General features: G+C 39.7%; 1 protein-coding gene across 1 annotated transcript in view; it reads right to left on the reverse strand.

Moving 5' to 3' along the window:
* Window positions 1-13,519, reverse strand: part of CASC1 (cancer susceptibility 1) — a 94,750-nt gene that overhangs the window by 4,466 nt on the left and 76,765 nt on the right. The window contains exons 9-12 of the mRNA XM_023209064.2: window positions 10,218-10,293; window positions 8,774-8,934; window positions 6,524-6,680; window positions 2,080-2,294 (exon numbers count right to left, since the gene is read on the reverse strand). Of these exons, the coding sequence (XP_023064832.1) occupies window positions 2,080-2,294; window positions 6,524-6,680; window positions 8,774-8,934; window positions 10,218-10,293 (609 nt within the window). The remainder of the gene's footprint in view (window positions 1-2,079; window positions 2,295-6,523; window positions 6,681-8,773; window positions 8,935-10,217; window positions 10,294-13,519) is intronic.

Genomic DNA, 13,519 nt, shown 5'->3' on the forward strand with positions numbered 1-13,519 from the left:
GCATTTTAAGGGCACTTGCACACTAATGATTCTAAGGCATTCCATCTCCCATCTCATCTAGTTTTTTGCTGTTGTTGTTGTTGTTTCTGAGATGGAGTCTTGCTTTGTCACCCAGGCTGGAGTGCAGTGGCACAATCTTGGCTCACTGCAACCTCCGCCTCCTGGGTTCAAGCGATTCTTCTGCCTCAGCTTCCCGAGTAGCTGGGACTATAGGCGCGTGCCAACATGCCAAGCTAATTTTTGTATTATTAGTAGAGATGGGATTTCACCACATTGGCCAGGCTGGTCTCGAACTCCTGACCTCATGATCCACCCACTTCAGCCTCCCAAAGTGCTGGGATTACAGGCATGAGCCACCGCACCCAGCCCTCATTTAGTTTTAAAAGCAAAGTTTAATAATATTCTAGGCTTTCTGTATTCATAATGAATTCTAGGTTATCTCTGTTTTTAAAAACAACTTTATTAAGATATATTTTACATATCATAAAATTCACCTATTTCAAGTTATAATTCAATGATTTTTAGTAACTTTACAGAGTGGTACAACTATCACCATAAATCCATTTTATATCATTTTCATCCCTCCCAATAAGATCCCTCATGCTCATTTACAGTTAATCCCCACCTACTCTCAGCCCTAGGCAATGGCTAATCTACTTTTGTCTCCATACATTTCAGGCTATGTAATTTCTTTTCTTTTCCTTTTCTTTTTTCTTTTCTTTCTTTTTTCTTTCTTTTTCTCTCTCTCTTCTTTCCTTCCTTCCCCCCTCCTTCCTTCCTTCCTTCTTTCTTCCTTCCTTCCTTTTTTCCTTTCCTTTCCTTTCTTTTTTCTTTTCCTTTCCCTTTCCCTTTCCTTTCCTCTCTCTCTCTCTCTTTCTTTTTTTTTGAGACAGAGTTTCACTCTGTTGCCCAGGCTGGAGCGCAGTGGTAAGATCGGCTCGCAGCAACCTCCGCCTCTGAGGTTCAAGCAATTCTCCTGCCTGAGCCTCCCGAGTAGCTGGCATCACAGGTGCATGCCACCACGCCTGGCTAATTTTTGTATTTTTAGTAGAGACAGGGTTTCACCATGTTGGCCAGGCTGGTCTCGAACTGCTGACCTCAGGTGATCACCTACCTTGGCCTCCCAAAGTGTGGGGATTCCAGGTGTGAGCCACCACGCCCAGCTCAGGCTATATAATTTCTGACTGATGAGCAATAGGGGATCATTCAGAGAGAAACCAATCTCAAAAAGGATTTCAAATGGCTGGATGATAAAGATCAGGTAGCCCCTTTAGGGTGGATCAAAAACTCTGAAATTCATACTGCAACCAGGGTTGTTGGTTCATCAGTTGATCTATCCCTAGTAACTTTAAGGTACAAATTTAAGTTTGAGCCTTGCTATTTACATGTTTATTGCCTATTTAATTATTCTACTAATATTTCATTTAGAAATATAGCTCAAGATACCAGGTGTGATGGCTCAAGCCTATAATCCCAGCACTTTGGGAGGCCGAGATGGGCGGATCATGAGGTCAGGAGATCGAGACCATCCTGGCTAACACGGTGAAACCCCATCTCTACTAAAAACTACAAAAAACTAGCCGGGCGAGGTGGCGGCACCTGTAGTCCCAGCTACCCAGGAAGCTGAGGCAGGAGAATGGCATGAATCCGCGGAGCTTGCAGTGAGCTGAGATCCGGCCACCACACTCCAGCCTGGGTGACAGAGCGAGACTCCGTCTCAAAAAAAAAAAAAAAAAAAAAAAAAAAAGAAATATAGCTCAAGTTACATTTTTTCATGATTAGAAGTTACTTTGTGTCTTCATATATCATAAATGTTTACTAAGTATCTACTATATTCTAGGACTATGCTAGATGCTAGAAGACACATATTTCAATATATAAATTGAAGACACATATTTCAATGTATAAATTATAAGACACATATTTCAATAAGACACATATTTCATTATATAAATGATTATAAGACACATATTTCAATATATAAATCAGCAGCCATTGATTGCTTTTGACAAACTAGTATTCCTTCAAAATGGTTTACCTCTGATATGACAGTATATAACAACTATAATAGTAACTCACCTTAATTTGTATCTGAATCTCAGTAAATACTGTAGTCACAGTTAAAAGTACTTTATTTACATCAAGCGGTCTTAGTTCCCATGACTGGTATGGCATGTTAATATGAGCATCTTGAATCAAGGTAACAGGGCCAAAGGTGTCCAGGCTGAATGTTACAAGTCTTTCATTTGGTTTGTAGGATACATTGCTGATGCCATCAGTTCTCCAATGTTGACCTTTATAATTAATGAAGAAAGTGACACTAGTTTCAATTTTTCCCTATTAAAAAAAAAAGATAAATGAAACCACCGAAAAAAATGCTTTGTGTATAAACTGATCTTTCATATTTAGAACAGAAATTCAAAACAAGGCCAGCTTTGCTGAGACATTTCCCCTGCCTACAGGATTAAGTCCCACCTCCTCAGCATGGTAAGACCTTCAGAATGACGCTTTGACTCACTTTATTGGCTCCATTCCTTGCCACTTCTCAAGGGAAAAAGTTTTTCTCTTTTCAGCCCCACTTTTTTTCTTTCCCTAACAACACTGTATGTATAGTATACCTCTGGGCCTCTGCACATACAGTTCTTTCCTCCTCCAATACTCTTCCCTAATCTTTCAGGAAATTCTCATCATCTTTGCTTTAAAATGACTTCAAAATTCATGTGTTTCATGTATACACTTCAATTATCTTTAGTAAATTTACCCAGTTGTGCAATCATCACCACAATCCAGCTTTCAAACATTTTTATCCCCTCAGTAAGATCCTTATGTCCATTTACAGTTAATTCCCATTCCCACCTCCAGTCCCAGGCAACCATTAACGTTAATTCCTGTAGGTGGTCTTTTGTATCTCTTACAACTCAATAAAAAAAAAACCTAATTTAAAAGTGGGTAAATGATCTGCATAAACATTTCACCAAAGAAGAGATATGAAAGGCTAATAAGTACTTAAAAAGATGATCAACATTATTAGTAATTAGGGAAACAAAACCACAGTGGAATACTACTTCACACCCACTAGAATGGCTATAATCAAAAAGATAACAAATGTTGTGAACAAACAGAAAACCTCATATACTGCTGGCAGACATGTAAAATGGTACAGCTACTTTGAAAAACAATTTGGCAGTTTCTTTGAAAGTTAAATATAAACTCAGCACTCAACCCAGCAATTCCACTCTTGGGTACATACTGAACTGAAAACATGCCCACACATCTTTGAGGGCCCTGTTCAACATTCCATCCTGTGAGAAGCCTTCCAATACTCTAAAGATTGAGCCATCTCTGTCGTGCTCTACAGCACTTTACATCTATGCTAGCACCCTACTACGTTGTATTACAATATGGTGTTTTCCCGTCTGCCTCTCCTACAACTTTGAAACTCCAAGAGGAAGAAACTATGCCTCATTTCTTTTTTTTCTTTTTCTTTTTTTTTTTTGGGTGGGAGAGGGGTCATCTTAATAGGACAAATAAATGAACCATTTTCTTCCTGTATGTGCTCTCCATTTCTACTTAGCTCTCGTTCCTGTTCTCAATTGGAGGGTTCTGTTGACTAGTTTTTACTCTTCGATTTCATATAATAAATACAATTACATTCACAGAATTATTTTTAATTCCTCTTTTTGTCTCTACATTAGCAAATAATTTTAATTTATAAGGTAAAAAGTTATTACCTATAAATAAATTCTCCAAATTGCTAGTATTTCCAGACAAAATGTTTTCCCATGGTTTAAAAATTACTAGAGTTGTAAATTACTGCTGTCTAATTGCTGAAGTTGTAGAGTGAAATTTTGCACAAGTTTATTTCCCTGAATTGTGTGGAATAATTTGCCTTGTCTAATTCTAATTTCATGTGAATAATTTTTTTTCAGACGGAGTTTCACTCTTGTCGCCCAGGCTTGAGTGAAATGGTGCAATCTTAGCTCACTACAACCTCCGCCTCCCAGGTTCAAGCAATTCTCCTGCCTCAGCCTCCTGAATAGCTAGGATTACAGGCACGTGACACCACACCTGGCTTTTTTTAAGTACAGACAGGGTTTCGCCATGTTGGCCAGGTTGGTCTCGAACTCCTGACCTCAGGTGATCTGCCCGCATCGGCCTCCGAAAGTGCTGGGATTACTTTAGGTGTGAGCTACCACACCCAGCTGTGTTAATAATTAATGTGATAAATACTTAGGAATATTACCATTAAAGTGACACCTGTGAAACAATATCAAAAGAGATAAAGTTGTTCATGTTGATATATTTTATAGTTTAATATGTAAGAATTTACTAGGTTTTTAAACTTATTTTTTGTTTTTTGAGACAGGGTCTCACTCTGTCACCCGCCCTGGAGTGCTGGGGCACGATCACAGCTCACTGCAGCCTCAACCTCCTGGGCTCAAACAATGCTCCCATCTCAGCCTCTGGGATAGCTGGGACTACAGGCACATGCCCCCATGCCTAGCTAATATTTGTACTTTTGGTGGAGATGGGGTTTCTCCATGTTGCCCAGGCTGGTCTTGAACTCCTGAGCTCAAGTAATCCACACACCTCAGCCTCCCAAAGTGCTGGGATTACAGGTGTGAGCCATTGCGACTGGCTTACTGTTTTTAATACATAGACTATTTCTAGAATATAAATAATATATCTTGTATGTCTGTCTCTACAGACAAAAATGTAGAGCACCAGGGCATTCATTAGAAAATTTAAAAAACAAAATATTTAAACTTCCTGGTATAAATTCCTAAATTTTCTATAACTAAATAAGTAATTATGTAAAAGCTCTATGCCTTAGTGATATTTGTTCCCAGCCTATCACCAAGTATATAAATCCCTTCAACAACAGATGAATATAGAAAAACCTTAAAAACAAAGGTGTACTCCTCTCATCCAGGATCCTTAGAATGGCATATATTAACTGACCAGATCAAGATCTTTCAAAATTTAGCGAGCCTACTCCAAAGGAGGTATTTGTTAAAGATTAACAAATCATTAGCTTAAATCACTGTAGATACTTACAATTTTATTAATATTTAAGTTTTGAATAAGCAATAATGTTCCATGGCTCAAAAATAAAAGGTATAAAAAGGTACACAAAAGTGGCTATTTTCCCTTTCTCAAGTTTCCCATTTGCCCATTCCTCATCCCCAATACTTGTGTACAATTTATAAATAACATTAATCAAATATTAATTATCCAAATCTGAACTATTTGGTTATTCCAGAAGAGTAGACTTTTTATCTGTTTTTGATTTGCTTTTTATCTGTTTTTGATTTGCTAAACTATTTTGATATTTTTTCTTTTTTTTTTGAGATGGAGGGAATCTCGCTCTGTCACTGGAGTGCAGTGGTACAATCTCAGCTCAATGCAACCTCCGCCTCCCAGGCTCAAGCAATTCTCCTGCCTCAGCCTCCCAAGTAGCTGGGACTACAGGCATGTGCCACCATGCCCCATTAATTTTTGTATTTTTAGTAGAGATGGGGTTTCACTATGTTGGCTAGGCTGGTCTCGAACTCTTGACCTCAGGTGATACGCCTGACTCGGCACCCCCAAAGTGCTGGGATTATAGACATAAGCAACAGTGCCTGGCCTGATTTTAATATTTTCACTCATTTTTGCCTGTTTGTTTTGTTTTGAGACAAGTCTTGCTCTGTGGCCCAGACTGGTGTGCAGTGGCGTCATCTTGGCTCACTGCAACCTCAGATCAAGCTATTGTTCTGCCTCGGCCTGCGGAGTAGCTGGGATTACAGGTGTGTGCCACCACACCACGCTTATTTTCTATTTTTAGTAGAGACGAGATTTCACCATGTTGGCCAGGCTAATGTCAAACTCCTGACCTCAGATGATCCACCCGCCTCGGCCTCCCAAAGTGCTGAGATTGCAGGCATGAGCCACCACGCCTGGCCTGTTTGTTTTTTTGAGACAGACAGTCTCACTCTGTCACCCAGGATGGAGTGCGGTGGCACCATGTCAGTTCATGGCAACCTCCACCTCCCAGGTTCAGGCGATTCTCATGCCTCAGACTCGCAAGTAGCTGGGATTACAGGCGCACATCACCACGCCCGGATAATTTTTGTAATGTTTTAGTAGAGAGGCAGGGTTTCACCATGTTGCCCAGAATGGTCTTGAATTCCTGAGCTCAGGTGATCTGCCTGCCTCGACCTCCCAAAGTGCTGGGATTTACAGGCGTGAGCCACCGTGCCCAGCCTTTAACTCAGTTTTTAGAAACATAACGGTATAACCATAAATAATTGTTCATAGACAATGGCAGATATAGATACTTTAGGAGTTAATATTTACAACACTCAGCAAATTCTAAGCTCCAACCCCTATTCATTTCCATTAAGAACAAACAAAATGAGACCCTAGAATTGGCAAAGAAATACGTAAAATAATAAGCTCAGTTAATACACTACACTTCCTGTTTCAATTTAAGGTTTTTATTATTATCCCTCTTTTTATTACATAATTATAAAAGCTGTACCTTCAGCATCCCACCTTACAACCACAGGATCCTCAAAAAAGATGACATTCTCGTGAACCTCAAGAGTGACCTCTATAGGTGGGAAAGCATTTTCTGTCTCAAAGTCTTCTGTAGTTTCTGGAGGATATGTGTATTTCTGTAATCCTTCTTTGAGTATCTTTTAAAAATGACCAAAACAACATCAAGTTAGTTGATTGGTAACAGTGAAAAACGTAAATAGTACTGAATAAGCTATACAGTTATTTTTAATAAGCACTGCAGTTTGATCCCATTTATACATAAATTAACAAAATGTCACAACAAAATTTAAAAGATAAATGATTGAGAAGAAAAGTTACTGAATATGAATGTACAGAACTTCCTATGGGCCAGATTGTGTGGTGGGGCTTCCTCATCATTGTATTCCTCTAAGCAATCCTAAAGGCCTATATTTAACAGAGATGATAACTAAGACTTGGAAAAATCAAGTAATTTGACAAAGATTACAAAATGACTTCAAAGGGGCAACAGAACTCAAAACCAGGTGCATGGGACCCTAAATCACATGTTCTAATACCATGCTACGGGTGTGCAGGTAAAGAGAAAGAAACATAGACGACCTTTTGAGAAGAATGGAAATGAATGAATGCAAGTGAATTAACCAGACAGCAGATGTTTCTGGAATAAGGAAGGTTTGTGCATTATCTGAATGCAGCAGACAAGGATCTAGGGAAGGAAGAAAGATTAAAAAATATTAGAAAATAGAAGAAAAATTAGGGCAGGATTCTAGAAGAGGTGAAAAGTTATTGAAAAAGCCTTGAAAATGAGGAAAGCCTCTTTGTTGTAGGAAAGAAAAACAGCTGTGAAGGAGGATTCTCAGGACACTGTGACAAAAGTCAACAACAACAGATCTTTAGATGGATTCTTGAAAACCCCAGCTCAGTCTGGGACCTTATGGATAAAGAGAATATTAAAATTTTGTTGGAGTGGGAGGTGATTAGGGCAATAACAGGGGGGAAAAAAGGTTGGGAAATACCTCTCAAATACAAGAAGGCACCAAGGTCCTTACCGGACAGGACTGTGGGTGAGAAGTGCCCAGCAATCTGTGTACAGATTGTGTTAGGGGAGAGAGGGTGAGACAAAAAGAGAGGGAGAGACAGGAAGAGGGGGGGAGAGAGAGAGGAAGGAAGGAGCAGCCTATGACAACATAACTGGGTATATACGGTAGCATTCTATGGGAAGCAAGCCACCATGAGGTTAAGTTAAAAATAAACCAAGTCAATAATAGCACAAGTGTTACTACTTATAAAACAGGGGCGAGAAACTCCTTGAAAGATGATCTAACAACTGTTATCACCAAAGTGTGGTCAGTGCATCAGCAGCATTGGCATCATGTGGACTGATTTTCAAATTTCAATGTGCATAGGAATTACCTGGGGATCTTGTTCAACTGCAGATTCAGTAGCTCTGAGGTGCAGCCCAACATTACGCATTTCTTGCATGTTCCCAGCTGACACTAATGCTGCTGGTTCAATGCTGTTGATTTAGGACGATGTTTTGTATATCAAGGATTCAGACTAGTGATTTTCAAACTTTAGGGTGTGTTTTTCCAAAACAGACTGTTGAACCTTACCTCCAGGGTTTCTGATTTAGTAAGTTTGTGGTGGGGCTCATTAATTTGCATTTCTAGCAAATTCCCAGATGATGCCAGAGGATGCTGATGCCTCTGCTCAAGGGAACACATACTGACAACCACTGATTTAGACTAGAGTCCACAAACTACCGTCCCTGGGAAATCCCACCCACCACCAATTTTTGTAAATAAAGTTTTATTGGAGCATAGCTGTGCCCATTGGTTTATATACAGCAGTTTTAGTGCTGCAATGGTTGAGTTGAGTAGTTGCATCAGAGCTGGTAGGGACCGCAAAGGTGAAAATATTTACCATCTGGCCTGTTACAGAGAAAGTTTGCCAACCTCTGATCTAGAATATTATTACTAAGACAAAATTGGCACTAACAAAACATAATGATGTAAATTTACAATGAGGTTAGCATATATGAATTCTAGTATAAATTTCACATTATTTTACATTCTTTTAGTATCTGATTCAAATTTTCAATACCAATACATTTAAGACAGTTTAAAATTACATTTTTTCCTTTGTGTTTGTTTAATATGGTTAAAACTTATTAGATGTTAGATAATATGAAATAAAGTAAAAGCATGAGCAATTATTTTACTTATAAGTTTTGATTCAAGAATCAACCTACTTCCACAATCATCCATCCCTTCACTGGTTTACACTGTGGAGGAAGCTCCAAAATATCCAAGTGGTATACTCCACCCAGAGTTGTGAACTGGCATAAATCCACCACATCGTTTTCAAAGAAATCTGGCTTTTCAGAAGAATTCTCTACCAGCAACAACTGTGCTAAAATTAACCAGATTAACAGGTTTCAAATAGATTACAGTTTAGTATGCTCTTAGGAAAGAAATTTTAAAATTCTAATACTGGTAAAGGATGTTTCTATTCAACTAGCTACTAAAACTTTTCAAAAAGTGGTTAACTCAAAATGATTCATAGAGCTGACCTTGGAAGTGGAAATAGGCATGGGTAATGGTGGGGCATAGGAGATGACACAATTTTTATTTCATCTACAAAACCATACAATAAGCATGTGTTATTATTAAAATGAAAACAGGCTGGGGCAGTGGTTCATGCCCAGTACTTTGAGAGGCTGAGGTGGGAGAATCACTTGAGACTAGGAGTTTAAGATGAGCCTGGGCAACATAGCAAGACCCCATCTCAACAAATAATTTAAAAATTAGCTAGCCTGGTGGTGCATGCCTGTGTGGTCCCAGCTACTCAGCAGGCTGAGGTGGGAGAATTACTGGAACCTGGGCAGTTGAGGCTGCAGTGAGCCATAATCCGCACCACTACTGGGCAACAGAGCAAGATCTGATCTCAAAAAAAAAAAAGAAAGAAAAAGAAGTAGAAAGAAAAAGTGAAGGAGAAAAGGCCTGTTATGAAAAAATATGCTAAGAAATACATAGAAAATAGATTCCTAGAAGTTATTGGGAAAGAAGCATAAAGTTAACAGAAAAGATGTATATAAATCTCAAACTAAAAGAATGACAAATTACACATCACATTTCTAAATCACATTTCCTTGACATTTCTAAACTATATCCAACTGCTATTTGCCAGGACTAGACTGAATGCAAACACTTGTGAATACCCAGAAGTGAGAGGCTTTCAGTTGTGTATGTGCACTTGTGAAAGTTCATTACAACATTGTAATAATACAAAATTAGAAACAACCTATCAATAGGGATTTAAATAGTGTTCCATTATTGGATGAAATTATACAACTACTTTAAAAAGTGAGGTTACCAATGTATTCTTAGAATAATGTTTAATATTCATTTATATGGAATATATACTGTGTTCTATGTATGTAACTTATTGTTAGGTGGGAGAAAAGTATTCTCAACAAAAACATTTGTATAATATAATCCCATGGTTTTATCAGAAATTAAGAGAGACAGGGATAAATTGAGCAAAGAAATCTGTTAGCACTGTTAGAAAAGGGACCATGAAGAATTTTCACTTTAAATATATTTTTGCAATATCTTAATATTTTAAACCATGATCCTGTATTTCTTCTGTAAGAAAAAAATCTCAATAAATTCTTAAAATGTAATTTAGAATACCTGCTGAAACAGTTTCACTTAATATTTTCATCTCTAGTTCACATTTTATGGCTTCAGATTCTTCCTCAGCAGAACTCTGTAAAAAACCACAGACATACGGGTGTGACTGTCAGTGTCTACAGAGCACAGTCATTGTCTTCGTGTTCCAGTACTCACTTCAGATGTCTGGTGCCTTAATTCTAAGGCCGAAAACCCCAAACTGATATTTGCTCTATTATAAAACTGGACTCAAAAGCAATATTTTAAAGAGCAATTAAAATCTCCACAAAACTTCACAAGGGCAAGAAGCTATCCTGCTCAGATTCTCTGCTGAAAACCCTTAAGTGTAAAAGATGGAGATTAGGAAGCAATACAAGCTATAAAAAATATTATTTATATTTGCATTTAGGTTTATCCAGGAGGTAGATTTTGCTTAAATTTGATAATCAGCTCTGACAGAGTCATCCCAAAGCCTGATTTGGGGTAAGTCTCTCAGGGAAATTAAAGACGTTGCACCTCAAGTAATGTAGAAGATAGTATCTCATTGTACTCTAGTGCAGTAAAAATAATCTAGACTTTATGTCTAAATCTGCCACTAACTTACTTTTCTGACCTTGAGCAAGTCATCAGGAATTTGAGACTCATTTAACTATTATGAGTCTCAAATTCCTGATGTAACATATTTAACTGTGTATCAGACATATAACACATCTTGCAAACAATCCGAAGAAGTAAGGAAACTGAAGCTGAGGGAGATAACTGTTTTAAGGGTCAAATAAGATAATGAAAATAAAAGAACTTTGGGTAATGTAAAGCACTAGACAAATGCAGTGTTGCTAGTATAAAAATTGTGTGTGTGTGTGCGTGCTAATACTTGCAAATTGAATGACATCCAGCAAACTTCATTTGACTTCAGGTAGTACCTGTACTTCTGCAGCAACAGAATAACCTTATACCAGAGTTCTAGTCAGAAATTTAAAACTAGTTATTCCCATGACTCTTAACCATCATACACAGACAGTCCCCCATAGTAAACTAGTCTTTCCCATCTCTCATCACCATATTGCCCCATGTGTCTTCCTCCTGACCAGCTTTAACACTACTGCATTCTCTGCAAACCCTTTCCATCATGCCTCTGAACCCTCTTCCTTGTTTATTCATTCAAAAAAAAATTGCAGGGGCAGAGCAAGATGGCCAAATAGGAACAGCTCCAGTCTCCAACTCCCAGCGTGAGCGACACAGAAGACCGGTGATTTCTGCATTTTCAACTGAGGTACTGGGGTCATCTCACTAGGGAGTGCCGGACAATCGGTGCTGGTCAGCTGCTGCAGCCTGACCAGCGAGAGCTGAAGCAGGGCGAGGCATCGCCTCACCTGGGAAGTGCAAGGGGGAAGGGAATCCCTTTTCCTAGCCAGGGGAACTGAGACACACAACACCTGGAAAATCGGGTAACTCCCACCCCAATACTGCGCTGTAAGCAAACGGGCGCACCAGGAGAATATACCCCACACCTGGCCGGGAGGGTCCCACGCCCATGGAGCCTCCCTCCTTGCTAACACAGCAGTCTCTGGCAATCTAACCGCAAGGCAGCAGCAAGGCTGGTGGAGGGGCGCCCGCCATTGCTGAGGCTTAAGTAGGTAAACAAAGCCGCTGGGAAGCTCAAACTGGGTGGAGCTCACAGCAGTTCCCGGAAACCTGCCTGTCTCTGTAGACTCCACCTCTGGGGACAGGGCACAGCTAAAAAATAACAGGGGGAAGCAGCAGAGGCCTGTGCAGACGTGAACGACTCTGTCTGACAGCTTTGAAGAGAGCAGTGGATCTCCCATCACGGAGGTTGAGATCCGAGAAGGGGAAGACTGCCTGCTCAAGTGGGTCCCTGACCCCTGAGTAGCCTAACTGGGAGACATCCCCCACTAGGGGCAGTCTGACACCCCACACCTCACAGGGTGGAGTACACCCCTGAGAGGAAGCTTCCAAAGTAAGAATCAGGTACACTCGCTGTTCAGCAATATTCTATCTTCTGCAACCTCTGCTGCTGATACCCAGGCAAACAGGGTCTGGAGTGGACCTCAAGCAATCTCAAACAGACCTACAGCTGAAGGTCCTGACTATTAGAAGGAAAACTATCAAACAGGAAGCACACCTATACCAAAACCCCATCAGTACGTCACCATCACCAAGACCAGAGGCAGATAAAACCACGAAGATGGGGAAGAAGCAGGGCAGAAAAGCTGGAAATTCAAAAAATAAGAGCGCATCTCCCCCTGCAAAGGAGCGCAGCTCATCGCCAGCAACGGATCAAAGCTGGTCAGAGAATGACTTTGACGAAATGAGAGAAGAAGGCTTCAGTCCATCAAACTTCTCAGAGCTAAAGGAGAAATTATGTACCCAGCACAAAGAAACTAAAAATCTTGAAAAAAGAGTGGAAGAATTTACAGCTAGACTAATTAATGCAGAGAAGGTCATAAACGAAATGACAGAGATGAAAACCATGACACGAGACATACGTGACAAATGCACAAGCTTCAGTAACCGACTCGATCAACTGGAAGAAAGAGTATCAGCGATTGAGGATCAAATGAATGAAACGAAGCGAGAAGAGAAACCAAAAGAAAAAAGAAGAAAAAGAAATGAACAAAGCCTACAAGACGTATGGGATTATGTAAAAAGACCAAATCTACATCTGATTGGGGTGCCTGAAAGTGAGGGGGAAAATGGAACCAAGTTGGAAAACACTCTTCAGGATATCATCCAGGAGAACTTCCCCAACCTAGTAGGGCAGGCCAACATTCAACTTCAGGAAATACAGAGAACCCCAGAAAGATACTCCTTGAGAAGAGCAACTCCAAGACACATAATTGCCAGATTCACCAAAGTTGAAATGAAGGAAAAAATCTTAAAGGCAGCCAGAGAGAAAGGTTGGGTTACCCACAAAGGGAAGCCCATCAGACTGACAGCAGATCTCTCGGCAGAAACTCTACAAGCCAGGAGAGAGTGGGGGCCAATATTCAACGTTCTTAAAGAAAAGAATTGTAAACCCAGAATTTCATATCCAGCCAAACTAAGTTTCATAAGTGAAGGAGAAATAAAATACTTTACAGATAAGCAAATGCTTAGAGATTTTGTCACCACCAGGCCTGCCTTACAAGAGACCCTGAAGGAAGCCCTAAATATGGAAAGGAACAACCGGTACCAGCCATTGCAAAAACATGCCAAAATGTAAAGACCATCAAGGCTAGGAAGAAACTGCATCAACTAATGAGCAAAATAACCAGCTAATATCATAATGGCAGGATCAAGTTCACACATAACAATATTAACCT

This window comes from Piliocolobus tephrosceles, chromosome 10 (genome assembly GCF_002776525.5).
Source record: "Piliocolobus tephrosceles isolate RC106 chromosome 10, ASM277652v3, whole genome shotgun sequence".
NCBI lineage: Eukaryota > Metazoa > Chordata > Mammalia > Primates > Cercopithecidae > Piliocolobus > Piliocolobus tephrosceles.